The sequence below is a fragment of the Chelonoidis abingdonii genome, chromosome 16, assembly GCF_003597395.2.
Source record: "Chelonoidis abingdonii isolate Lonesome George chromosome 16, CheloAbing_2.0, whole genome shotgun sequence".
Classification (NCBI taxonomy): Eukaryota; Metazoa; Chordata; order Testudines; family Testudinidae; genus Chelonoidis; species Chelonoidis abingdonii.
Window position 1 is genome coordinate 17998154 of NC_133784.1, and position 27931 is coordinate 18026084.

A 27931-nucleotide genomic window follows, 5' to 3' on the forward strand; every position below is an offset into this window, starting at 1 on the left:
CCTGTTCAATTTCTTTGGCCTAGGAGACTGGCTGTTTCAGGGAGCCTTGACTATCCTGTTTGGAATCCTAATGATTTTTGTATGTTTTCAGTTAATCTCCTGTTGGATCCAAAATTGTGTAAGACATGTCATGCAGGTAGCTGCCCCAAACCAGAGTGCTAATATGATGAGCCTAAATATCGCTGATGAACAGAGACAAAGAATGGTTGATATGTGGAACCTAGTAATTGGTCATTGCGTAGCTTGTCCAAAAGGAGGAATTGTGACAGTAGAATGAATTATATTGTGGAAGTAGAATGAATTAAAGAAATGCTGTATGTTCCTTTAAGCAGGAATGAGGCCTGTTGAGATAAAGCCAAGAAGAGGAACATTAAGGTATTGAACAATAAGGCCACTTCAACTGATGGTGGGTCATTAACAGATTGGTGAGCATTAATAAGGACATGAGCTATGTGTCTAGCCCCAGGTAAACTTATCTGCGCCCTTTGTAAGCTTGTTAATTTTGTGCCCTTTTATCTGGGTGTATTAGCAGAGCGCTCTTACTCATAAACAGAGTGGTCTGACAAATTGGCAGGGCTCAGCAAGGAGGGGCCAGGCTAGACACTAGCGCAACCCCCATCCCAGCGCATCTAGATAGTGCAAGCAGGTGTCACAGCACCCTGCTCATGGCAGTGCTCTGCAGAGGGGTGTCACGCTGGCTGCACATGTCTCAGGGATGCTCCTTGTGGTGCTGAGAAATGGGGGAGCCACAACCCAGCAGGACACCTGATAGGTGGGATGTGGGTACCCTGCTGGAGCCCACCAGGGACAGATGGCTGGGGACTCAGTCCTGAGATAAGGACAAGGACCCAGAGCCAGGAGGGGCACTGACACCAGCTGTCATGGCCCTGGTGTGGCCAGGTTGGCCTATGGCTTTGCCTCTCAGTGCTGAGCCTGGGGACCTTCTGAGACTGCAGCCAGGGGACAGGCTGCTAGTGTTGCAGCTGCACCCTCTAGGGGGCAGTCCAGCCTTGCACAGGGTTCTGGCTAGGCTCCACTTGCTGCAAGGAGCCCCACAGAGACAGGGATCACTACACTGAAGGTCCAATAGTGGAGTCCAGAGGCCTGCCCCACTGGAGCTGGGGTGAGGGGCTGGGGGCATTGCAAGGGACTGGTGCCAGGCTAGGAACAGCCTCCGTGCCAGGGCCCATGGTGAGCTGTCACTCACACTCCCCTTCCCACCGCTCAGGCTTTCTAAGCCATGCTGGGCCCAGAGCCCCTTGCACTTGGCACTCCAGCCTGTGGGGAGGTAAGCAGTGAGCAGGGAGCCCTGTTCGCCAGAGCCCTGGTTCCTGCTGTGCCCTGGCCCAGCCAGACCTCAGAGCTTCCCCGGCTGGAAGGGCCCATTTACAGTCAGCTAGACTGAGTCCTGCAAGGCTAGGCCAGAGGCAGCAATTCCTGGCAGAGTGGTTAAACACAGCCCTTTTGCAGCTAGAAAATGTCAGTGATGGAGACTCCACCACAGCAATGGCTCCAGTGACTAATTCCCCTCAGCGTGAAAGTTACACTTGATCTGTCTGGCTTCAGCTTCCAGCCTTCAGCTCATGTCAGACCCTCCTGTGCCAGAGCAATGACCATAGGTACCGTCAGACTGGGATTCTCATGCCCCCTTTCCTGCCCATAGCCCAGCCCACTGGCTGCTCCACCACAGCTTCTGATGCTGGCTGGTGCCCAGGACTCTTGGCTCCATCTGCTCCTGGTTCTCCATCTACCATCACTCACCCAGCATAGGGGACCCCCCAGACTTTGCCCTTAGCCCCTCTCTTTGCTCTGGTGGTGATTCTTGCTCCACTTGCCAGTCCTGCAGCCTGTTCATAGTGCCACCTCTCTGCTATGCCAACATCTATGTAGGCCTGCTGCTCTTTCTGTAGGGCTGGGCAGTGGCTGAAGGTTAAGCTGGCCAGGAGCAAGGTGCTCTCTTCTCCCCATGGACCACCCCCCCATGATACACAGAGGCCCTGTACAGCTAGTGCCTGTACCCATTCTCCTCCCTCCCCAAGCAGCTCCAGCTGACTTGGCACTGGGACACATGCCCAGCAGTGGTCCATGTACCAAGTGTCCTGTCCACAGGGCAGCAGCAGCTGTTGGCAGCAGAGCTGGGGAAATCTTGCTTCCTGCTGCCACGAAGCAGAAGTTTTCTGCAGTTTTTATGATGCCTGTGCATGCCTCAGTTTCCCTCTGTACTTTGCATTGCTGCCCTGTGGATGCGAAGAGGATGAAATGCCACTCTTGAGGCAGAGAAGGAGCCATGAGGGGCAGTGGCAGTGAACCACCTGGAGGACCTGGAAAGATGCCCCAGGGATGTCACAATTAACTCCCAGCCCTGGGGCCAGGAGGTGGGGTGTCTGAAGTCAGCCTGGACCTGAGGTCGCTGGTGTAATATGTCAGGCATAAAAAACAACTGGGCAGCGCTCACCTGGGGCAGAGCCAACACGTGCCTGCAGGACACCATGGCTGGGTGAAGCTGTCTCAGCCCTGGCTGTTCCCGGTGACTCAAAAATCCTGCTCTGACTGGACAAGGCTGCTGTGTGTCACTGCCAACACTGGCTGGATGCTGGGAGGGTGAGGGTGAAATGGCTCAGCAGGCCGAGGTAGGCAGGAGAAGGTGAGAATATGTGGCCTGCCCTGAGGGAGTGGGGCCCCTTGGGAGCTGGCCACTGAGAGGTTCCTCAAGGGCCCGATCCTGGCACTTTGAGACACCTGCCCGTGCCCTGGCCTGGCAGGACTGTAAGGTACCCCACGAAGGGGGCAGGCTCACAGGATGAGCTGTTCTCAAGGTGCAGTGTAAAGCCAGACAGCTAGGGGAGGGGAGAGCTTGCACTGGGACACCTTCCACCTTCCTCTCCCCGGGCCCTTCCCAGTTTTGCAGGTGGCTCCTCCTCCCCCTACCCCAGCCCCATAGCCTGCTAGCGAAAGGGGCCCCTGCTGCGGTAGAGACCCAGCCCCTCCACACAGGGGCAGGCCACACCCTTGGGGATGAGGTGACAGACAAAAGATGAGCCGTGGGTTTATTGGAAACAAGTTACAGGGCTCAGGCAGATGTGGAGCACAGCCCCTATCAGGACTGCAGGTGCTGGAGCAGCCAGAGCGCCATGTTCATAAAGCCATCGGCCTCAGCCTCTACGCCAGAGAGCGCATGGCTGTTCTTGGGGTACAGCAGCAGTCTGTGGAGAAGGAAAGGGCTTGGCAAGGTACCAGGAACCCCCACACACACACACCTGGGCACAGACTTGCACCCCTGCCACCTCCCCCACCCGCCCAGGTATGCACCAGAACCCCCATCAGCTTCCCAGGGATCGCTACCTGTCAAGGTACTCATCAGGACCACCCCCCCATCTACCTGGGCACACACCAGGAGCCCCCGCTTGTCCGAGCATGCAACCGAGACCCCTCCCCCCCAGCTCCCCCAGGACTCCTGCACTGAGACCGCCCCCCCATGTGGGATCTACCAATTCCTCGCAGCCATCTGAGCCTCCAGGGAGCTTCCCCCATATAACTCCAGCTCCCTCCCTTGGTGCCAGCCTGTTCCATTGGTGATCCTAGCCCCCACTGGCCTCACTGCGCCTGAGCACCCAGCTTGTGTCTCGCCCCCCTCCAGCCATGGCCCCTGCACCAATCAGTTCTCTCTCCCCAGCCGACCCCCATGTCCTGCCCCCCACGGACTCACCGGGTAGGAATGCCCCTGGCCTTAAGAGCACGGTAGTACTCCAGTCCCTGCTTGGGGGGGACACGCCTATCCTCTTCTCCCAGCATCAGGAGCACAGGTGCCCGAACCTGTAGGGAGAGCAGTGCAGAGACCTAGGTCCCACAGCCAGCACTGTGGGTCCATACCAAGATGAGGAGGGGTGTGTGTCTCTGACCAGGGAGAGTGGGGCAGGGGCAGGGTCTGGATCTCTGAACAGGGTTTCAGAACAGTGGGGTGGGACAGGTTCCCCGGGGTGCAACTAGGTGGTGGCTAAGAACAGTTAAAGTTTGTTATTTTCTGTTTGCTTATTTCAGGAAAGGGAAATGGGGACAGAAAAGCAGAAAGATGGTGAGAGTGAAGCAGTTGCAAAATTGATGCAACACAAACTGAAAGCAACAGAAAAAGAACATCAGAGACTTTTGGAACTAAAACAGGGTGCAACTGGGGTACCACTAAGCCCTCTGTCTTACCAACCCGGGCTCCCTCTCACACTGCTGCTGTGACAAACTGCAAACCTCTCCAGTTATTGCACTCACACAGCCATTCATGGGCAGGGACGCACCCAGCTCAGTTACATGAATGCTTTTGCCAGCCACTCATGAACCAACAATAGAGAGACTTCAGCCTATTCCCCCCAGCTCCCCAGCCTAGGACCCCAGAGCTCAGGAGCGGCGCCAGGGTATCTGACGCCCTAGGCGGACAGCCATTTCGCCGCCCCCCGCGGGTCCGGTGGACCTACCGCAGTCATTTCGGCGGGCGGTCCGCTGCTGGAAAGGCTCCAGTGGAGCTGCTGCAGTCATTTCGGTGGACGATCCGCTGCTGGAAAGGCTCCAGTGGAGCTGCTGCAGTCATTTCGGTGGACGGTCCGCTGGTCTAAAGGTTCCGGTGGACCTGCCACAGGCATGACTGCGGTAGGTCCGCCGTAGCCTTTAGACCAGCGCACCGTCTGCCAAAATGACTGCGGCAGCTCCACCGGAGCCTTTCCAGCAGCGGACCGTCCGCCGAAATGACTGCGGTAGGTCCCCCAGACCTGCGTGCTGCCCCGCCCCGGTAAAATAGCACCCCCCAAAATTCTGGTGCCCTAGGCCATTGCCTAGGTCGCCTAAATGGTAGCACCGGCCCTGCCAGAGCTGTATGTCTTGTCCTGGTCAGAAGCCTGGCCAGTGTAAATTCATTGCCCAGTCTGATACTTCTACAAATTAAAGTGGATGAGCACCAGCCCTTAAACCTGAGCAGATTTTTCAAGCACTTCAACCAAGATGCACTGTTTTAGGAAAAAATTCAAACTTATTTCTTAGGTAATCAACTTTAATCTGTATGCTTACTGCTTATAATCACTTAAATCTAGTTTTCTGTAGTTAAGTAAATAAGTAAAATTGCAATATGAGTTCTAAACTAGACAGGATTTGAATCAATCGGTGTCTCACCTCGAGAGACAATACAAGCAGGTTACAGATCTTCCATACACAGGCTGGAACTTTCCTTCAGCCTTGGACCATCTCCTCAGTTCAGTCTTTTTCCTCCAGATGTACTTCCAGGTGTTGAATTGTGGGGGGAGAGAGGCCAGGTTGGTAAGCCACACTGGGCTCAGCAGTACCCTAGTTCCAGGTTGCACCCTGGGGAACCGGTCACAGCGAGCAGGGTGAAATGCAGAGTTTGTTGTTCTGAGTGAGATTTGCATTTCAAACACTGGTATAGAGATTTTAAGTGTGGTGGCTAAGAACAGTCAAAGGGAGGGTTTATTATTTTCTGTTTGCTTATTTCAGGAAAGGGAAATTGGGACAGAAAAGCAGAAAGATGGTGAGAATGAAGCAGTTGCAAAATTGATGCTGTACAAACTGCACGCAGCAGAAAAAGAACGTCAGAGACTTTTGGAACTAAAACAGCTGGAAGTTGAGGCTCACCTAAGGGCTTTAAAGGGGAAGAAAGTAGAGGCTGCCAGAGAGGAAGCCCCAAAAATGACATTGGATTGAAAATCTATACTGAAGCGGACACTGAAAGGAAATAAAAAACAGTAACTGAACACATGCTGAGGTTCAAGAAGGAGTTGGAAGACACAATGGGTACTGAACAAACTAGACTATCTAAACAGAAGGCGTGGTATGATAAAAAAATACTTGGAAACACCTTGTGATGAAAGATTTGGTGTTACTGTTAAACTTTGTGAAAAGAGTTGATGCTAATGGTAAACCTTATGACAAAGAATTTGGTTCTGATGGTAAATCCTATGAAAAGATGTAACATGCATAATTTTTGGGAAATGCTCTTGGACATATTAGAAGTGGTAAATAAGAACACACCCTGTTTTAAGAAGCCATATGATAATGCTGCTTCTCAGCTAATACCCATAAACAGTCTTCAAACTTGTCACAGTAGACAAACCTGGTCTGCTGTGTGGAAGGGGAAACATCAATGGCTAAATGCCAAGATACCTACACTCTAGAAGACACTAATATGTGTCTTTGAGTTAACACCACTTTAAAAAGCAAAATGGTTAACAATGCTGCATAGACTTAAAAAAAAAAAAGTTTTCTAGCAACCCAGAGAAGATACACAGAAATGTGCAAGAGCTCATGAGGATACCACTGCAATGTTTAGCAACTCTTGTGAGTTGTATAGGCAAAACCTAAAAAGGACCTTAGGCCCACTGCCTCCACAGGAGTCAGTGACTAACCCTCCTGCAGTAACATAAGGGGGAGGTGTGACATATTGTGCTCAAAACAGCACCCTGGCAACCCCATATTCTCCACTGCCATATCATTATGATGTGTTTTGTAGAAAGTATGCCTTGTAAGATACCATTTTAAAACATTAATATCCTGTTAGATTGTATGTGCTATCACTGTACGCATGGGTGGAGTTTGGGGGGGCAGGGAGGGGCATTGCACCTCCAAACTGCAAGCCTCGGGCAGGAAGGCACTCTGAATGTGCAATATAATGACCTCTGCAGAGGAGACAGGTGACTTCTCCCATCTTGGGCCCCCGAGGCAGGGAGTCAGAATTTTGGTTATAAACAGTATGATTTAATACGTGATTAAGATAAGAAAGGGCTGTTAGGATGTTTCCTAAAGTTAAATGATCTGTTCCAAGCTTGGTGAACGGCAAAAAGTGAGTAGCCTAAATGATAGAAAGTAATTGTAGATTCTTCTACAATTGTTTCAATTGTTGGATTCAAGAGGTGGTACAAAATTACTAATTTCAGAGTGGTAGCTGTATCAGCAAAAAGAATGAGGAGTACTTGTGGCACCTTAGAGACTTAACACATTTATTTGAGCATAAGATTTAGTGGGCTAAAACCCACTTTATCAGACACACTCAGTGGAAATACAGTAGGAAGATATATATACACACACAAAGCACATGAAAAAATGGAGGTTGCCATACCCACTCTAATGAGACTAATCAATTAAGGTGGGGTATTAGCAGCAGGAGAAAAAAAAACTTTTGTTGTCATAATCAGGATGGCCCATTTCCAACAGTTGACAAGAAGGTATGAGTAACAGTATGGGAAAAATTAGCATGGGGAAATGGTTTTTAGTTTGTGTAATGATGCATCCACCCCTAGTCTTTATTCAAGCCTCATTTAATGGTGTCCAGTTTGCAAATTAATTCCAGTTCTGCAGTTTCTCATTGCAGTCTGTTTTTGGAAGTTTTTTTGTGGAAGAATTGCGACTTTTAGGGCTGTAATTGAGTGTCCAGTAAAGTGGAAGTGTTCTCTGACTCGTTTTTGAATGTTATAATTCTTGACGTCTGATTTTGTGTCCATTTATTCTTTTGCATAGAGACTGTCCGGTTTGGCCAATGAACTGATTTTTTAGACAAAGGAAATGCAGTAGATCTAATCTACTGAAGGCATCTGATACAGTTCTTCATGAGACATTATTAGTTAAACTGGAGAAGATGGGGATTAATATGAGAACTAAAAGGTGGATAATTGTAAGTAGTTAAAGGGGAGACTGCAACAGGTCATACTGAAAGGTGAACTGGGTCAGGCTAGAGGGAAGTTACTAGAGGAGTTCCTCAGGTATCAGTCTTGGGACCAAACTTATTTAACATTTTTATTACTGACCTTGGTATACAAAGTGGGTGTGTGCTAACAAAATTTGTGGATGACACAAAGCTAGGAGGTATTGCCAATACGGAGGATGAGCAGAATATCATACAAGATCTGGATAACCTTGTAAACTGAAGTAATAGAAATGGGATAATATTTAATAGTGCAAAGTGAAAGTCATGCATTTAGGGACTAACAAGAATTTTTGCTGTAAGCTGGGGATTTATCATTTGGAAGTGACAGAGGAGGAGAAAGAGCCAGGTGTAGTTGTTGATCACAAGATGACTATGAGCTGCCAAAGTGATGCTGCTGTGAAAGAGGGTAATGCGGTCCTGGGGTGCTTCAGGTGATGTATTTCCAGTAGAGACAGGGAAGTGTTAGTGACATTATACAAGGCACTGGTGAGAGCTCATTTGGAACAGTGTGTGCAATTCTGGTTGCCCGTGTTTAAGAAGGATGAATTCAAACTGGACCAGGTGCAGAGAAGGTCCACTAGGAGGATCTTAGGAAAACTTACCTTATGAAAGGAGACTCACTCACGAGCTTGGCTTGTTTAGCCTAATCAATAGATGGCTGAGTGGAGATATGATTGCTCTCTCTAAATACCTCAGAGGGATAAATACCAGGGAGGGAGAGGAGTTATTTAAGTTAAGCACCAATGTGGACCCCAGAACAAATAGATATAAACTGGTCATTAACATGTTTAGGCTTGAAATTAGGCAAAGGTTTCTAACCATCAGAGGAGTAAAGTTCTGGAGCAGACTCCCAAGGGGAGCAGTGGGGGCAAAAAAACCTAACTGGCTTCAAAACTGAGCTTGATACGTTTATGGAGGGGATGGTAGGACAGGACTGCCTAAAATAATCTGTGGTCCATCAGCGACTGCCTGTAGCAAAAATCCCCAACGGCTAGAGATAGGACACTAGACAGGGAGGGCTCTGAGTTTCTACAGAGAATTATCTCCCAGGTATCTGCCTGGATGGGGGTTGCCCACATGCTCAGAGTCTAACTCAGGGGTAGGCAACCTATGGCAAGTGCGCCGAAGGCGGCACGCAAGCTGATTTTCAGTGGCACTCACACTGCCCAGGTCCTGGCCACCAGTCCAGGGGGCTCTGCATTTTAATTTCATTTTAAATGAATCTTCTTAAAAACATTTTAAAAACCTTATTTACTTTACATGCAACAATAGTTTAGTTATTACAAGAGCTATAGAAAGAGACCTTCTAAAAACATTAAAATGTATTTCTGGCACGTGAAACCTTAAATTAGAGTGAAAAAATGAAGACTTGGCACACCACTTGTGAAGAGTTGCCGACCTCTGGTCTAACTGATCATTATATTAATGGTTGGGAAGGAATTTTTCCCTGGGACAGATTGGCAGAGACCTTGGGGTTTTTTTCACCTTCCTCTGCAGCATGGATCACTTGCAGGTTTAAATAAGTGTAAATGGTGGATTCTCTATAATGAAGTCTTTAAATCATGATTTGAGGATTTCAGTATCTCAGTCAGTGGTTATGAGTCTATTACAGGAGTGAGTGGGTGAGGTTCTATGGCCTGCAATGTGCAGGAGGTCAGACTAGATGACCACGATTGTCCCTTCTGACGTTAGCAAGAGTATCTGAGTAAGAATATACATTACAATATATATACAATTATATAAACCTACCCAGTGTCCCTTAAGTGACCTGCCACAAGATGTCAGAACATGTTAGTATTAGAGCTGAATGGGTCTAATATTTATTAATTTTCTTTCTTGATATAGGAATTAGTTACAGTGCTCCTATCAGATGATTTCTAAATTATCTGCCAAACCAAACCAAACCAAACCAAACCACCCTAGAATTTTCAGTTACTTAAGTTATTCCCCCGTCCCCAAAAAATCTGAAATAGCACCCTTGTGAGCTGGCACAGAATTTGCTCCCCCCATGCGTGGCCCTGTTATCTTGACTGAAGCCACCCACCCAAATATAGAAGTCAAAGTACCCCATGATTGTATGTGGAGTTATGAAGTTTTGAAATGTGTGTGTCACTGAAATATGTTGTGAGCTTGGGAATACCCACACCCAGCCTTTCAGGTGCCATAATGGAACAGCCAGACACTGCTGATGGCCCATTAAAGGAATCCACACTCCCAAGGACAATTCCAGTATACAATGGATACAACGGATACCTCTCAGAGATAGCATGTAGATAATGGAGACTGCTTGACCCATATCATAGCAAAGGATCTTTCCAGCAAGCTGGAAGAAGATATAAAAGGGGGAAGTGACATCATCGCTTGCCCTCTCTCCCCCCACAAATCAACACTTGGAAACACATCTGGAGAACAAAGACTGAACTGGGGAGGTGGTCACAGGCTGAAGGAGTCCCAGCCTGTGTACAGAAGTTCTGTAACCTGCTTATATATGCGCGACTCATGAGACGCCTGATGGTCTCGGACACTATCCGGTGGTCTAGAGACATTTACATCGAACACATCACCGGCCACCGCCAATACCAGGAGTGAGCCGATGTGGCTCCACGCACCCACGGGGGGAAGTGGGAAACCCTTACAACCCCCCTACGAAACCATATCCCCTGAGTCCTGAACTTACCAATCTGGATCCCACCACGTGAGGGTCACCCTGTCCCCATTACCCGGCCCGCTTACTCATACCCATGACTGTGTGTAGCCCACTCTATGAGCGATGTACCCTCACTGCCCCCCTACTATATCTTGACCCCAACCACCGTACACCCCGCATTGGGGACATTACAGGCTGTGTGTACTATATGCTGAACCGTAACCAGTTGCCAGCGTCCCCCCATGCTCTGTATGTTTCCCCCGCTGACCAACGACTGACACATCAAACTCTTTGTATCACCTTTCTTTAATATGTTCTAATAAACATTTAAATCTGTCTGGGTGAGACACCACTTGATTCAAATCCTGTCTAGTTTATAGAACTCAGATTGTGATTTTACTTTTGTTTCCTAGGTAACCAACTTTGATCTCTACTCCTGCTACTTAGAATCACTTAAAATCTATATTTCTGTAGTTAATAAATCTGTTTTATATTTTACCTAAAACAGTGCATTTTGGTTGAAGTGCTTGGGAAATCTGCTCAGGTTGCAAGGGCTGGTGCATGTCCACTTTCCTTGCTAGAAGTGGCAGACTGAGTAATGAATTTACACTGGTCAGGCTTCTGACCAGGGCAAGACAGTACAGCCCTGGGGTCCTAGGCTGGGGAGCTGGGGGGAATTGGTTGGAGACTCTCTGTTGTTGGATTATCAGTGTCTGTCAAAAGCATTCATGTAACTCAGCTGGGTGTGTCCCTGCCTGTGGATGGCTGTGTGTGTGCAGTACCTGGAGAGGTTTGCAGTTTGTCACAGCATAACAGTGTGAGAGGGAACCCAGCTTGGTAAGACAGAGGGGTCAGTAGTACCCCAGCTCTAGACTGCATCCCAGGGAAGCCATCACGGGGGGATACAGAGTCTCTGAGCAGTGGTGGGGCTCCATACCTGGGCGATGTATTGCATGGGTGACTTGTGGAGCATCTCTGCCCAGTGGGATGCATCCGGGAGGGTGTTGGGTGCATAGGGGAAGCCGGTCTCAGTCAGACACCTGCAGAGACAACAGAGCCCAGCTCAGGACGGGACCCAGGCTGCGCCTGGTGCAGGGGGTGGGGAAGGTCTCGGCCCCAGGCACTCACCAGTCCGGGATGTCGGTGCCGCTGATCATGGAGGCCATGTTGACGACTGGGTTCCTTGCCACACAGGCCTGGTAAGTCTCTGGGTACTGGCCGATGAGGTGGCAAGCAAGGAAGCCCCCATGTGAGCCACCCACTAGTGCCACCCGCGCTGAGTCTAGGGGCTCCTCCTGCAGCACCTGCTCCACGCAGTACTGCAATGGAATGAGATGGGCAGTGCCATGGGGCAGACAGGGCTGTCTCAGGGAGGAGGAAGTCAGGCCTGGAAGGGGGCACCCAGAGTGGGCAGGGAGGTGGCAGAGGGGAAGCGCTTAGATGGGGCCAGGACCTGACAGGCTGGCTGAGCCCACCTCCCACTACTAAGTTTCTGGGCGGGAGATGCCCAGAGGGAACAGTCTGGTCCCCTGGCTGTGGGTCACACACTGTCCCACTCCTGTGGAGGAGGTTGGGGGGCAACCACTACCTGCACGTCTTTGACATCCTGGCAGCCCACATGACCGGGCAGGGAGGCAATGCTATCCTGGCCAAAGCCCAGCGAACCACGGTAATTCACTGTGGGAGAGAGTTCAGTGTGACGGGAGAGCCCCTTCCAGTCCCCCTGCAGCACGGGTTCATGAAGGTACAGGGCTGGCTTGCCACAGCCAGCCCCCAGCCAAGCTCGGGGAGCAGGGTGCCCGCCAGGAAACCCCACCCCTTGCCAAGGGGGACTTGCAGGCCTGTGACGCAGGGAGAGAGGGCAGCAGCCAAGTGCGGTGGGGCTGGGCTGGGCAGGGCACTGCACCCTCCTGTCGGCTGCCCCAGGGATGTTGATGGTGCCCGGGGCGCTGCCCTGAATGGCCATCCCCATGTTGGTGCTGCATTCTAGGAGCTCAGCCTCCCTGTGCCATGGCCCAGCTGTTCCCTGAGCCCTCTCCAGGGGGTTCCAGGGCACCAGGGCTCCAACCTTGGCCCAGCAATTCCTCCCCAGGGTTCAGTGGCCAGGGAACTGGCAGGGGCCGAGCACGGCCATACCTAGGGAGCCCACAGCCACCACTTCACCAGGCCTTGGCTGCATCATGCCTGCCCCCTGTGGCTCCAGCAGGACTCACCCAGGAGCACGGCGAAGCCGATCCTGCAGAGCGCTGCAGGGTACAGCATCCAGCTGGCCGTGAAGACAGAGTGTGGGCCTCCTGCAAGGTGAGGGCAGAGGAGTGAGGGGCTGGAGCATGGGACAGAGCCCAGAGGGAAGAAGGTCGAAGGCAGTGTGTAGTGTAGTTGTTTGGACATGGTGTCTGGCAGGGAGGGGGAAAGAGCTGAGTGAGCAAAGTGGTCATGCTGCTAGGCTCCCCCAACACGACTGCCTTGAACAGGAGGCTTTCAGGGGAACATGGACCGGGGGGGTGTCTGCTGGCACCGCTCACTCCCTGAATGGCAAATGAATGACACCGTTGGCACTAGGGGCTGTCTGGGAACTGGGGACAAGACATGCTCAACAGGGCAACAGAGCTCTGGGGACCAGGGCAAAACTGGAAACTGAGGTCCCCCAACTCTCCAAAACAATTACTATGGGGAGAAGAGAGTAAAAGAAGAGGGAAGGGGCTGTGGGGTCGGGGGGCTCAGGTTTGTGGGGTGGCTGCGCTCCCTGTGGGGCTCAGTTTGGGGACCCAGGTCCAGGGGGTGGCTGCACTCCTCGTGGGGCTGGGGGGGTTGGGGAGGGCCCAGGCCTATGGAGTGGCTGTGTTCCTCGTGGGGCTGAGAGGTCAGGGGGCCAGGCCTGTGGGGTGGCTGTGCTCCCCGTGGGTCTGCGGGGGTCTGAGAGACCAGGCTGGTGAGGAGGCAGTGCTCTCCATTGGGCTGGGGGGTTGGGAAGGGCCCAGGCCTGTGGGGTGGCTGTGCTCCGCATGGGGCTGAGAGGTTTGGGGGCCTAGGACCGTGGGGTGGCTGCGCTCCACGTGGGGCTGAAGGTTTGGGGGACCAGGACCATTGGGTGGCTGCACGCCTTGTGGGGCTGGGTGGGCTCTGCCCTGCATGCAGCCAGGGGACAGTTCTCAGTCCCACCTCTCCTGAGCTCTGTATCCCCCCCGACCTTGCTCCAGGCTTGGCCCAGAGGGTGCTGGCGGCCCACTGTGATGACACCAGCTGTGCTGAGGGTGGGATCCTGGCCTGGGCCAGCAGGCACGTGGCTCCCTGCACTATTGATGGCAGGTGCCAAAGCCGAGCAGGGCTGCCACCCCCCATACGCCAGGCTGCAGTGCTTCACTCAGATCTGGCCCAACTGCCTGCCATCCTCCTAGGGACCGGTGCAAGCTGCCTAGGGAAGGACTGTCCATGGACACAACCATCAGGGCAGAACCTTGCCCACCCCTCTCCCCAATCCAGAGGGACCCGCCTGTCAGCAACTGGCACTGGTTGGGTTGGGGCTGCTCCCCTCCCCCTGCCATGGCGGGCGGGGGGAGGAAATGTGCTGGCCAATCAGCATCCAGTGAAGGGGCAGTGGCCAGCAGCCATTGTGACAACCTATGGCACAGGAGGACAGCTGGCCCCACGGTAGGGGGGGAACAGCTGCCGATGGGCGGGCATGAGGACCCCCCCAGAGCAAGGTGGCAGCACTGACGCGGGTTGAGGAGAGCCAGATCTGACAGCACAACACTCAAAATTAAGCTTCAAAATTAGGCCTAATCAGATCTACACAGCTGGGGAAGGCAGGGGTCTTGGGGTGGGGAAGGAGCACACTGGGCAAGGGTCTCACCATGGGGCATGACCACCAGGGGCAGCTTCCTCGGCCCTAGCCCCTTGCTGGGCTGTAGCAGGATGGCTTCGAAATCGATAGCCTCTGCAAAGGAAGAGTGTGATGTCAGCGCTGGAGCCAGCCCTCCAGGGCCTAGCCCATGACCCCCGACGGCACTCACTGTACTTCGGGTTCTCCTGGTCGGGTGGGGGCTGCAGGGTCCGGATCGTCCAGCTGATCTCTGGGATGGGGGTCACGTCTTCCAGACACACCCAGTGCACCTGGGCCTCCTGCCCAGCCCTGGGGAGGAAGGCCACCTTCTGCCGGGGGAAAGAGCTCATCAGTGGTAGGCGTAGCATGCTCAGGAAGTGGGGACATGACTCTGCCGGGTGAGGGGGTGGGTAGGCAGGAGCTCGGGGGGGCCTTTGCAGACATCTTCTGGCAGCATATGGGGAGGAAATGGCTGCAGCTGGCAAGGGGAGTTGACAAGGAAAGACTGACAGCATTGAATGAGTAAGCAGCCTGCATGCAGCGCCAGTGACTGCAGCCCCCTGCTACCCCAGCCTTGGGCTCCACCCTCCAGCTCTGCTGGTGCCCCTCACTCCTGTCCCACTGTCCCCTGCTAGCCTAGTCTTGGACTCCACCTCCTAGCTCTGCTATTGTCCCTCACTCCTGCCCCACTGCTCCCTGCTAGCCCAGCACCTGAGCCGGGAGATGCTTTGGCATGCTGGCTGGCGTGTGGTGTGGATGCAGCCAGTAAATTTTTATTCCTGAGTCTACATGTGGGGTGATAGGTCATAGCACAGCCTCCCACTTCAGCCCATTCCCCCTTACCAATGTGGGGGGGCAGCTGGGGGTTGAGAACCTGGCCACCAGGAGATCCCGGTCAATGGTGAGGAGAGACCAGCTGCCCAGGGGGGCACCTGCAGAGGGACAGATGTTTAGGTCATGGTCTGGAGCTCACTGGAGGAGTCTGCGGGCAGCAGGGCTCCCAGCCCCTCCCACTGGGCAGCCAGGGACAGCGCAAGCAGAGCAGGCTGCTGGGTACTTACCCGTCGTCAGGGAGGTCACGTTGCCACTCAGCATCTCCACCACAAGCAACTCCTAGAGTGACACCAAGAGCTTTGTCAGAGCTGGGGCCAAGCCAGAGCCAGGGAGGGCCCAGCACACCCCCAGCCTCTCTGCTCAGGGCTGGCCTAGGCCCCGGGCTCTGCGTATGCCTGCAGGCAGCATAGCTGTGGGGCTGCCCTGCCCTAGTTCCCCACCCCAGTACCTGTCGGCTGCGCTGAGCGGTGTCCAGGATGACCCTCTGGCTATCGGCTGCCCAGCACAGGCCCGGCAGTGCCGGACAATAGATCCCTGTGAACGTTCCTGCAAGGAGAGGACCCCAGGCTCAGCGTGCTGTCTTCTGCATACCAGCCAGGCTGACACAGCACAGAGCACACGCACCAATGGCTAGCAACAGGGAACCAAGCTTCCCACGCAGCTCCTGTTCAGCTCCCTGCCCCCACAGCTCTGCCAGTGCCCCTCAGTCCCAACCCACAGCCCCCCACCCCCTCAACCCTGCTGGTGCCCCTCACTCCCACCCTACAGCCCCTCCTGGTCCCAGCAGCCCTGGCCCCTCCTGAGCAGACAGTGCCGCATGCTAACTTTCACATGGGGAGAGCGCCAGTCCCTGGGTGCCCAGCCTGCTTCATCATCCCACTGCACAGCTCCTCCCTCATCCCCAGTGAACCTGGCTGGCTACTCACCCTGGCTGTGCCGGGGCACGACATCCAGCACGGTGGAGGTGACCTTCGTGTACCAGTCATACTGCAAGAGATGGCCGGGGGCACTCAGCATGGGGCTGTGTTCTGCAAGGCTGCCCCCTCCTTTCTGGGGGATCCAGGGCAGGGCTGGTGGCTGCTCATGGGGAGGCCCAGCACACAGGGGAGCCTGCCCTGGGTTAGCTAGACTCCAGCAGGCCTCTCCCAGCTCCGCCTGGGCACCTGAGGGAGCAGCAGCACTGTGCGACGGGCACTATCTGGTGCCTTACTTGGGGCAATACGTGCGACCCCGTGGGGAGCAGGGGGCACCAGCAGAATGAGAAGAGCCAGGTCCATGTATCAGGGTGACATGCCCAGGGAAGATGGTTCTCATTGTGCCGCCATGGGCACAGACACTTGGCTATGGCAGCATTGGAGAAGCCCAAGCACCCAGCCTACGCAATGTGACCGATCACTGGTTCCCAGCAGGAAGTGCCACTGGCGGACATGGCCCACACAGCCTTGGCTGGGTGGCAAAGAGCCTGATGCCCAACCCCTGGTACTGACTCCCCAGCCTGGCGGGACCCACTCACCATGCGGAGGCGGCTGCACTGCTGGTGGGGCCCGAGTACGCCATTCTCTAGGTACACGATGCGGCACTGGTCAGGGCTCAGGCGTGGGGACCACACGGCTTTGGTGTCATCTGACAGCAGCTCTGCAGTGGGATGGAAGGCCAGGAGAGGAGTGTGGGCACAGGCAGGATGGGGGCAGGTAGGGCAGAGGATGGACAGGTGGGCAGGGTGAGGCAGGGTAGGGGTTGGGCAGGGCAGGCCTCGGGCTGGATGGGGGCACACGGGCAGGCGTCAGGCTGGACGGGGGCATTGCAGCATGTAGAGCGGGGAGCACACAGGGTCGGGGGCATATGGGCCAGGCACGGGCAGGACAGGGCACGTGAGCAGAGCGGGTAAAACAGGCAGGGGGCACGCAGGCAGGGTGCAGGCAGAATGGGGGCACATGGCCAGAGTGGGGACTGAAAGGGCAGGGGGAGAACACAGGCAGGGCAGGGCATGGACACACCTGGGGGTACATGGGCAGGGTACAGGGAGGAAGGGGACATGTGGGCAAAACGAGGACCACAGGCAGGGAACGCAGGCAGGACAGAGTATGTGGGCAGAGCAAGGACTGGGCAGGGGGCACACGGGCATGGTGGAGAATGGGGAGTACACGAGCAGGACGCAGGCAGGACGGGGACATGAGGGCAGGGCAGGGCACAGGCAGGATGGGGCAACGTGGGCAGGGCAGGGGGCATGTGGGCAGAGCAGGGGGCATGTGGGCAAGGCGCAGCCAGGATGAGGGGACGAAGGCAGGGCAGGGGGCACATGGGCAGAGAGGGGATCATAGGCAGGGGGCGCGCAGGCAGGGAGGCAGGCAGGGGCCCACAGGAAGGGCACAGGCAGGGCAGAACGGGAACCGCGGGCAGGGCAGGGGACACACTGGCAGGGCAGGGGATCGCAGGCCGGGCAGCGGGAGGACGGGGGCATGTAGGAAGAGTGGGGACTGCGGGCAGGGGGCACACAGATAGGACAGGGGCACTTGGGCAGGGTGGGGACCCACAGGTAGAGCGGGGGGCACAAGGGCGGCACGCAGGCTAGATGGGGGTACATGGGCAGAACATGGACTGCAGACAGGACAGGGGGCATGTGGGTAGGGTGTCGTCAGGATGGGGGCATGTGCGCAGGGGGCACATGGGCACAGTGGGGACCATGGGCAGAGTGGGGGGGGGGCACGCGGGGAGGATATTGGCTCAGAAAGCAGCAGCAGCGACTCACCACACCTTGCTCCCGTCAAGTCCATATAGAACAGCGCTGACCTGGGAACCAGAGCAGCGCGGCCGTCACTGCATGGGTTCCTCAGCTGCCCAACCCTCTTGCCCTACACCCGATGGGAGTAGCCAGCCCAGCTCCCACTCCTGCCACTGCTCCCAGCTGGCAGATCCAAGCTGAGGCTCCCCAGGCTGAGTTCGGCAGCCCCAGCCCCCCGCAGCTCCCCCCTTTGCAGTGGCCTCTTTCAGAGGTGACTGCAGCAGATGCCCACAAGCTGGGGCCAGCTCTCGGAGCAGGGCTGGGTCAGCCCCAGTCTGGCCCTCTGACCTGGCAGAGCAGCCCCAGCCAGCAGGCGCCTCAAAGGGCATTTTTCTGAGAGGTCTCACTGGCCTAAGCTACATGGATACGGCTCTGCATCTGGACATGGGGAGGCTTCTCTCCCCCGCGCCGGTTGCTCAGGCAGGGGCATCTGGCAGCAGCACAGGGCACTCACCTGCGGTTAGTGCAGTGCCGCAGGCCCAGGCGGAAGGGCTCATGCCACCAGCCTATGAATACCACACCCGTGTCACCAGGGGACCAGAAAGCCTGCAGGCAAAATAGGAGAGCCCCAATGAGCAAGAGGGGTGGGGAAAGAGAAGGTGTGGGGAGAATCTGGTGGCGGGGGAAAATGTGTCAGAGGTGGCCCAAGAGCAGCTAGAAACTCTCCCACTCTGTTTAAGGGAATGAAGCCATGAGTGGTGCCTCCGGAGAACCAAAGCATGGCCCTGCCCTGCTGATTGGCGTCCTGGGGGGCAGATTCCCCTGGTGAAGCACATCAACTCCTCATGTAAACTGGGTGACCTATGGGTGCTGGCAGGGGGAGCTGGCATGAGGGAACAGACAGAGAGATGTTTGGGGGCTGCTTTGGGCAGCTGGCAGGTGCCAGTCAGGCACTGCCAGTGCCTGGCTCCCCACGCTGACCTGCCCAGGGGAGATGTGCTCCGGGATACCCTCCAGCACCGAGACATTGCCACTCTCCATGTCCAGCACGCATAGGGCCGGGATGCTCTTGCCCACCAGTGCCTCGCCCCAGTCGTCGTGGTACACGAACTGCTCCCCCTGGAACACAGAGCCATGAGTGTCCCCTCCCCTGGGGGACCCCCTGACCTCCAGCCCTCCTGCTTTCTGGGGCATGACACCCCTGTGCCTCGGACCCAGGGCCGATCTGGCTCTAATTGCATTGCCATTGTCCACAGGACAGCCATCCCCTGCCCCACAGGCCCAGCATCCCCAAGGGAAGCAGGGCACAGCACTCAGTGGCAGAGTCAGGAATTGCTCTGAATCCCTGCTCAGGTCCCTAGCACCATGCCTGGATTTCCAGCAGGTTGCGGAGGTGCGGTGAGTGGCCCACCCACAGCTCCAACTTGGGACCTCCAGCTGCGCCCCACACACCTTGACAGCCGTGTCGCGTCTCTCATCAGCACAGCCGCTGCTCAGCTCCGGGTCTCTGCTCTGGAAGAAGGACTCGGCCTTGGGCCGTTTCCTCTCGGCCACATAAAGCAGGTGAGTCTCCGAGTGTGACCAGGACAAGCAGCCAAACTGATCTGGGGAAGTGCTGGTCAGACCCTGTGGGGTGGCACAGCCCAGTGCCCCCACCATGGGCCCTGGGGACTCCCTTCGCCACCCCCCCCCAATGCCCAGCTAGATGGCTGTGGGGCCTCCTTCACCGCCCTCCCCACGCCTGGCCAGCCATCCTCCATCCTGCCCCACGCCACAGCCCCAACCCCTCCCCCAATTCAGGGAGAAGGCGAATCCGTGGGGACCCAGCCTCACCATCCTCATAGACATTGCCATGCTTCTCCAGCACCGTCAGGTTGATGCTCTTCACCTTGCGATTCTGATCCCAGATCTGGGGGAACAAAGACATCAGGGGCCAGGCCCCAGGACTGTGGGGTCACAGAGCAGATGGCAGGGGAATGGCAGCACAGGGCAGGGGGAACAGGCAGCTGTGCTAGGTATTGCTGGCAACAGCTGCCAGCTGGGGTGGCAGTTTGCCTGGCTGCAGAGTGGGGACCAGGGCCCACCTTGAACTGGCTTGCTCCATCCACGAAGGAAAGGAGTGGACTGGCCACGGCTCTGTCCATCCTGCTCCACACCAGCCTGGGATCCCACGAGGATCAGGTCTGCTGGCAGGGCCCCAGTGTGCCATGAGCAGTGCCTGGTAAATGCTGAGGGGAGAGCCACAGGAATTCCCAGCCCAGTGGCCTGTTGGAACTACAGAGAAGGGATCCCTCTACTCCAAAGCCAGGCCTGAGGAGGGGCCGTCAGCAGCAGGGGCTGACTTCTTCCTTGAGTCCCGAGCATGATCAGGCCAGGGAGGGACCTCAGCCCCAGACAGCAAGGATGCGAGGGCTGCCCTCACTCTGCCCAGGGCTTTTCCCACAGCACCAGCAACTCCAGCCTCCTATTGACTCACCTCAAGGAACTGCTTCTCCTCGCCTTTGCCAGGGCTGGCTTTCCGCAAAACGGCCTTAAGTGCCCCACTGGGAGACTCCCTGCTCAGCAGCCTGCAGGGGAAGACAAGCTGGAGTGGGCCTGGGGGCATGGTGTGGCTTGGGGACAGGAGACACACAGCCAGGACTCAGGAAGTCCACAGGATCCTAGACCAACATGTGCTAACCCACCCCCACAGGGGTGCTGGGAGGGGTGGAGCTGAAGCTTGTTGTGATAATTTGGCCTGCAATTGACCCTGACTGTGAGCTCAGTCGAGCAGGAGAGTGAACGTTCCCAAGCTATCACAGTGACCTGTCATCCAAAATGGTGCAAGAAAATATGTACGAAAGTCCCCAAAGGACTGGGTGTTCTGGTCACACCTGGTAACTATGAGGAGGAGGGGACCAGAAATCAGTGGACCAAACCTGGTGTTGGAAATTTGGCCTAACTGGTGGTCAAAGGGCTATTCTACCCCTCTGCCTTTGGAGGCTGGAAAACAAACAGACTTGGGGGGAAAATGAGGTGTCAGAGTTCCAGAACAAACTGATAAACTAAATACCAGGACCAGATGATATTTACCCAAGAGTTCTGAAGGAACTCAAATGTGAAATTGCCGGACTACTAACTGTATCATTTAAACCAGAATCTGTACCACATGACTGGAGAATAGCTAATGTGATGGCAATTTTTAAAATCGGCTCCAGAGGTGACCCTGGCAATTACAGGCCAGTAAGCCTGACCTCAGTACCGGGTAAACTGGTTGAATGTAATCTGTTGGGGAATAGTCAACATGTTTTTTGTAAAGAGAAATCATGTGTCACCAATCTACTAGAATTCTTTGAGGGAGTCAACAAGCACAAGGACAAGGGGGAGCCAATGGATATAGTGTATTTAGATTTTCAGAAAGCCTTTGACAAGATCCCTCACCAAAGGCTATTAAGCAAAGTAAGAAGTCATGGGATAAGAGGGAAAGCCCTCTCATGGACTGGTAACTGGTTAAAAGATAGGAAAGCAAAGGGTAGGAATAAATGGTCAGTTTTCAGAATGGAAAGAGATAAACAGTGGTATCCCCCAGGGGTCTGTACTGGCTCCAGTGCTATTCAACATATTCATAAATGATCTGGGGAAAGGGGCAAAGAGTGAGGTGGCAAAATTTGCAGATGATACAAAACTACTCAAGCTGGTTAAGTCCCAGGCAGACTATGAAGAGCTACGAAAGGATCTTGCTGAACTGGGTGACTGGGCAACAAAATGGCAAATAGTATCAGAGTGGTACCATGTATCTACAAAACAATGAAGAGTCCAGTGGCACCTTAAAGACTAACAGATTTATTTGGGCATAAGCTTTTGTGGGTAAAAAAACCCACTTCAGATGCATGGAGTGAAAATTGCAGATACAGGCATAAATATACATTGGCACATGAAGAGAAGGGAGTTACCTTACAAGTGGGGAACCAGTGTTCAAGGCCAATTCAGTCAGGGTGCATGTAGTCCACTCCCAATAAATGATGAGGGAGTTACCAAGAGAGGGAAAACTGCTTTTGTAATGAGCCAGCCACTCCCAGTCCCTTTCAAGCCCAAATTAATGGTGTTAAGTTTGCAAATGAATTGCAGCTCTGCAGTTTCTTTTTAAAGTCTGTTTTTGAAGTTTTTTTGTTGAAGAATGGCTACTTTTAGATCTGTTATTGAATGTTGAGGGAGACTGAAGTGTTCTCCTACTGGCTTTTGTATGTTATCATTCCTGATATATGATTTGCGTCCATTTATTCTATTATGTAGAAGACTGTCCGGTTTGGCCAATATACATGGCAGAGGGGCATTGCTGGCACATATCACATTAGTAGATATGTAGGTGAATGAGCCCCTGATGGTGTGGCTGGTATGGTTGGGCCCTATGATGGCGTCGCTAGAGTAGATATGGGGACAGAGAAGGCAATGGGGTTTCTTACAGGGATTGGTTCCTGGGTTAGCATTTCTGTGGTGTGGTGGGTAGTTGCTAGTTAGTATTTGCTTCAGGTTTGGGGGCTGTCTGTAAGCACGGATTGGCCTGTCTCCCAAGGCATGTGAGAGTGGAGGATCATTTTCCAGGTCAGGTTGTAGATCGTTGATGATGCGCTGGAGAGGTCTTAGCTGGGGGCTGTACATGATGACCAGTGGTGTTCTATTATTTTCTTTGTTGGGCCTGTCCTATAGTAGGTGACTTCTGGGTACCCGTCTTGCTCTGTCAATCTGTTTCCTCACTTCCCCAGGTGGGTATTGTAGTTTTAAGAAAGCTTGAGAGATCTTGTAGGTGTTTGTCTCTCTCTAAGGGATTGGATCAAATGCGGTTGTATCTTAGGGCTTGGGTGTAGACAATGGATTGTGTGATGTGTCTTGGATGGAAGCTGGAGGCATGCAAGGTGTAGGGTGGTATTTATGTGACTATCACTTATTTTCACTTTAGTGTCCAAGAAGTGGATCTCTTGTGTGGACTGGTCCAGGCTGAGGTTGATGGTGGAGTGGAAATTGTTGAAATCCAGGTAGAATCCATATGAAGATGTCATCAATGTAGCGTAAGTAGAAGAGGGGCAGTAAGGGACAAGAGCTGAGGAACTCTCTTCTCTTCATGTGCCAATATATTCTCTACATGTGCCAATATATATTTATGCTTGTATCTGCAATTTTCACTCCATGCATATGGAGAAGTGTGTTTTTTGCCCACAAAAGCTTATGCTCAAATAAATCTGTTAGTCTTTAAAGTGCCACTGGACTCCTTGTTGTTAAAATGACAGATGAAATTTGATGTTGATAAATGCAAAGTAATGCACATTGGAAAACATAATCCCAACTATACATATAAAATGATGGGACTAAATTAGTTGTTATCACTCAAGAAAGATGTTGGAGTCACTGTGGATAGTTTTCTGAAGTTTTCTGAAACATCCACTCAATGTTCAGCGGCAGTCAAAAAAGTAAACAATGTTGGGAATCATTAAGAAGACAGAAAATATCATATTGCCTCTATATAAATCAATGGTATGCCCACATCTTGAATACTGTGTGCAGATGTGGTCGCTCGTTCTCAAAAAGGATATACTGGAATTGGAAAAGGTTCAGAAAAGAGAAACAAAAATGATTAGAGGGTGGAATGGCTGCCATATCAGATTAATAAGATTGGGACTTTCCATCTTGGAAAAAAGAGGACTAAAGGGGGGGATATGATAGACGTCTATAAAATCATGACTGGTGTGGAGAAAGTAAACAAGTGTTATTTATTCCTTCTCATAACACAAGAACTAGGGGTCACCAAATGAAATTAATAGACAGCAGGTTGAAAACAAACAAAAGGAAGTATTTTTTCCATACAACGCAGTCTGTGGAACTCCATGCCAGAGGATGTTGTGAAGGCCAAGATTATAACAGGGTTCAAAAGAGAACTAGATAAATATATGGAGGATAGGTCCATCAATGGCTATATGCCAGGATGGGCAGAGATGGTGTCCCTAGCCTGTTTGCCAGAAGTTGGGAAAGGGAGACAGGGGATGGATCACTTGATGATTATCTGTTCTGTTTATTTCCTCTGGGGCACCTGGCATTGGTCACTGTTGGAAGACAGGATACTGGGCTAAATGGACCTTTGGTATGACCCAGTATGGCCGTTCTTATGAAATTAGCTGGAGCAGCAACTGTGTGGTGACAACCATTGCAGCGAGCTTCACCATCGTGGGTGGGTTGCCTTGGAACCTCGCCTTCCTCTTCCTCCTCCTGAGAGCTGTCCTGACCAGACCAGGCCAGGCCAAAGAGAGGGACCAAGAGGCCAGCACCATCTCCGCTGGCTTCGGCTGAATCGCAGCCCCCATCTGGGACGTGAGACTTTGTTCCTCCCTCATTCTCCCATGTGGCCTTTGCCCTCCCCACCTTTTTTCTCTTTCCTAGCATTTTCTGTTTTCTTCCTATTTAATAACAGTGTGGCTGAGCCAGCCATGCCTACATACACCTCTAGCCTGATATAACGCGACCCAATATAACACAAATTCGAATATAATGTGGTAAAGCAGTGCTCCAGGGGGGCGGGGCAGCATACTCTGGCGGATCAAAGCAAGTTCAATATAATGCAGTTTCATCTATAACGCGGTAAGATTTTTTTGCTCCTGAGGACAGCGTTATATAGAGGTAGAGGTGTATTTTGCAACACCACTGTAAGCCCGTCACCGATCGGCTGCTAAAAGCACTGTGCCAAACCGCCTTTTGCTAGGATAAGTTTCCCAGCAATCAGCATGGCTGATCAGCGCATGGGCTGGGCCTGGGTTTCTCCAGCAGTGAGGTTGCAATGTCGTCAGCCCCAGAGACAGATGCTGAATCTCTCTTTTTGTCTTTTCTGCTCTACCTTTGGTGTGTTGGGCTTGTCGTCTTCTTAGCAAACAGGATCAGACTTGAGCAGCAGCAGTTATCCTAGTCCCTCTCAGCTCACTGCTTCTCTTTTCCCCAAATGCAGTTATTTGCCAGTATAACCCTGTCTACAAGACTGTCTGGCACGGGGAGGCCCCTCCTGCCAAAGGGAAAGGGAACATGGGGCCTTGTTACAATGAAAGCCTGACTCAGTGCTTTCCATTTCAAAAACTTCAGCTGGTTTCCCTTCCTTCCTAGATGTCCAGTAAAAGTTAAAGGGGTGTTTGCTGGGCTGTTTGCCCTGGAACTATGCAAGCAGAGGTCTCCAGATCCTAAAGCCCAAGCCATGGTTAACACAGTTTACTGTTGGGCAGGGACTGGGTCATATGAACCCTTTGGCTCCTATATTCCATCTAAACACACACCAGGACACAGTACAATGGAGCGCTGCTCCCAGCAGGTGCAGCAAAAGGCAGGGACAGCAGGCCTGTCATCTGGAGTTCCCCATTGCAAAGTTGGGAGAAGCAGTGGGCACAGGGGGCCTGAGGTGGCCCAGATGCCTCCTCCAGGAGGCAGGAGCAGGTGCAGCCAAGAGCCCTGCCCTCTGCTAGTGGTCTTTCGCAGGCAGCTCAGCCTTGAGCCCCCCCAAGGACACAGGGGAGGGGCAGCTGCAGGGGAGGGAGCAGGACAGTGTAGTGTAACACGCTGCCTCTCCAGCCAGCAGTCTGGTAGCTAGAGGTGATTCATGGCTACACATAAGGCCCCCAGGACATCCCACCCTCCACACTCTGAGCAGGGGGCCAGGTGCAGAGCCACACTTTGGTTCTGTCCCTCCTGCTGGAGCCCCCTGGCAGGAGTCAACGCAGCCCAAGCTCTTCCCCAGCTGCCCACATCCCATCCCACGGCAGGGCAGCCCCCACCTCCCGCCCAGCCATGCCCACACTGGGCAGCCAGCCAGGCTCTAGCAGAGCTGTGGGCATGGCGATGGGCACACAGTGGGCACTAGCAAAGGCACAGGGCAGAGACACTCACTCTCCCTTGATCTCACTGCAGGTGCCCGCGGGGCCAGAATACACGATGGCCTGGCTGTCATGGAAGATGAGGTATTGGCGGCAGAACTTCACGCTCTCATCTCTCTCCAGGTCCTGCTGAGACCACTCTGGAAGGAGAGGGCAGTCAGCTGTCACCTGCACCGTGCTGGCACCGCTCCCCTCTCCTTTGGCCTTAGAGCAAATATACCAGATGGGATGGCCTGTGTGCAGAGCAGGTTACCTTGCCTGCCTGCACTCCTGGTGCTCTCTGTGCTACCTGGACGCAAGCTGGGCTTGAGGCAGCAGCTTAGGGCTCAGGAGATCAGTGTTCAGCTCTAGCTCTGTGTGATCCTGGCCCAGTCCCTTATGGCTTGATGGTCAAGTGTGCTTAGCGCTTTGCAGCTGGGATGGGGGACACCTCTGAAAATCAGCTGTCACTGTCTGTGCCTCAGCTCCCCAGCTGGTACATGGGGACCGCAGTCTAGCTTCTGTTGCAGGGAGCTGGGGCCAGCACACTTCTCCCACCTCTCCAGCTGGAGAAAGGGATCAAAGTTATGTGGCAATGGGCAGGTCCCATGGTTCAGTCAGGTCTCTGAGTGGAGAGAAGATAGAATTCTGGAGAGCCAGGAGCAGTGACTCAGGAAGCGGGACTGGCCAGGCCAGGGAAGCCACACAGAAGCCCGTAGAACCCTTAACTGGGGAAGGCAAGGGCCGGATGCTGCTGTGACAAGAGAAGGGAGTTGCAGCGTCTCTGCTGACTGTAAGAGAGGGGCCTGCAGGTAACAGACAGGCAGTACAGAGCTCTCTGCTACAACAGAGGATCCCATTATGCACTGCTTCTGCTGGAGCGAGCTGCAGGGATGGGAGGGCTGAGCCCAAGCCCAGCGGGGTGCTGTGCTGATCCGACAGAACCCAACTGCCACAAATTCCTTCACACGCGTGAAGAGCCCCAAGCGGGGTCTTGGTGTGGTTTCTACTGAGACTGACATATGGCAAGCAGATAGTCTGAGCCCATCACCTCCTCAGTGCCTCACCTTACAGATGAGGGACCTGGGGGCCTCCCATGGCGAGGCCGAACCAGAGCTAGGAACAATGAAGCTGCTCTCTGCTCCTGGGGCCTCTCTGCCCCCAGCCCTCCCCGCACTGGGACAGAGGGGCCCTGGAACGCGCAGGGCGCAGCGGAGTCAGTACCTGTATAGACATTGCAGTATTTGCCCCCGTACTGAGTGGTGACCTCGGGCCCGACGCAGGCACTGCAAAGCGAGGGGCACTGGCTGAGCTCGCGGTACAGCGCTGCTATCTCTTCCGAGCTCCTCAGCACCTGCGCAGGAAAAGCCCATCAGCATATGGAGGTTGGCAGGGGGCGCCGAGCCAGGCACCGCGCAGGGAAGGACCAGGGCAGCGGGGCGCATGCGGAGTTCGCCGGCAAGGAGCGCTGGGCACAAGGGTCAGAGCTCGGCATGCCGGAGGTACAGGGACGGAGAACAGAGCCGGGGGGGATCTGTGTGCGCAGGAAGAGGTCATGGCCCTCGGGGTCACATGGAGAACACGGCGGGTGGGTGGAGCTTTCGCCCCCAGTCCCTGCGTCCCCCTCTCCCCCCGCCTGGCCTGCCAATCAAGGCCCTTCCTGCGGGGCACTGTGGGAAGGCGGCGGACCCAGGCCCTCACCGGTGACTCCATGTCGCTGACGCTAGTCCGGGCGCTGGGGGTCCTGACGCGACACTTCCGGACCGGGGGGCGTGGCCTCCACTGGCCAGGGTCCGGCCCCGCCCCAAAAGCGCTGCGCGGGCAGGGTCGGGCGTGTTCCCTTGCGGCCACCGTCCAGTTGCGCTCCCGTTACTCGGCAACAACGAGATCGTGCGCTGTCCCTGGCTGCGGAGCGAGCCCCAGGCGTGGCAATGAACGGGACGCAGTCGCCCTGCGGAGCCCAGAGACCAGCCGGGGGAGTGGGCTAGGCGCTGGAGGCAGGGCCGGGTGCGGGGCGGTGGCTGGGAGCAGAACTGGAGGCGGGGCCGGGCGCTGAGGGGGTAGAGCTGGAGGCGCGGCGGGGCGCTGGCCGCGGGCGGGTTCCGGCGTTGGGGCGGCCCCGAGGAGGGAGCTACTTGCGCCGCCGTGTTCTCCGCTCGACGAGCCCGCAGGGGATCGCTCGACTCACTGTTCTCCCGTGCTCTCGGGGTTTCGGGCTGCGACTCCGGGCCTGCCCCCCGTAGTGTCAGCTGGTCTCTGCCTTCCTGGCCTAGCCTACGGGCGAAACTGCCCTGGCAGCAGGATGGGTCACACCCTGGGAGCCCAACACCCCCCAGGTCCGGGCCAGCCCTAG

At 54.5% G+C, this 27931-nt stretch overlaps 1 protein-coding gene across 9 annotated transcripts; it reads right to left on the reverse strand.

Moving 5' to 3' along the window:
• Window positions 1-3030: 3030 nt before the first annotated feature.
• APEH (acylaminoacyl-peptide hydrolase) lies at window positions 3031-27931 on the reverse strand. 9 transcript variants are annotated; one of them, XR_004375331.2, is made up of 22 exons: window positions 27280-27614; window positions 26803-26932; window positions 25613-25739; window positions 20196-20286; window positions 19553-19628; window positions 19172-19323; window positions 18701-18838; window positions 18234-18325; window positions 17747-17787; window positions 16511-16632; window positions 15924-15984; window positions 15446-15543; window positions 15225-15276; window positions 15007-15095; window positions 14354-14492; window positions 14194-14277; window positions 12554-12634; window positions 11929-12017; window positions 11469-11659; window positions 11278-11380; window positions 3707-3856; window positions 3031-3203 (listed from the first exon to the last, which is right to left on the reverse strand). XR_004375331.2 is itself a non-coding variant. In XM_032792284.2 (22 exons), the coding sequence occupies exons 1-22, from the start codon at window positions 27289-27291 to the stop codon at window positions 3098-3100; spliced, it is 2181 nt and encodes a 726-aa protein (XP_032648175.1). In that variant the 5' UTR covers window positions 27292-27931; the 3' UTR covers window positions 3031-3097. The 9 variants fall into 9 exon arrangements, 8 of the variants coding, with proteins under 8 accessions (XP_032648175.1, XP_032648179.1, XP_032648180.1 ...); XM_032792284.2 differs by having other exon boundaries at window positions 3707-3813; window positions 27280-27931; XM_032792288.2 differs by lacking the exon at window positions 14194-14277 and having other exon boundaries at window positions 3707-3813.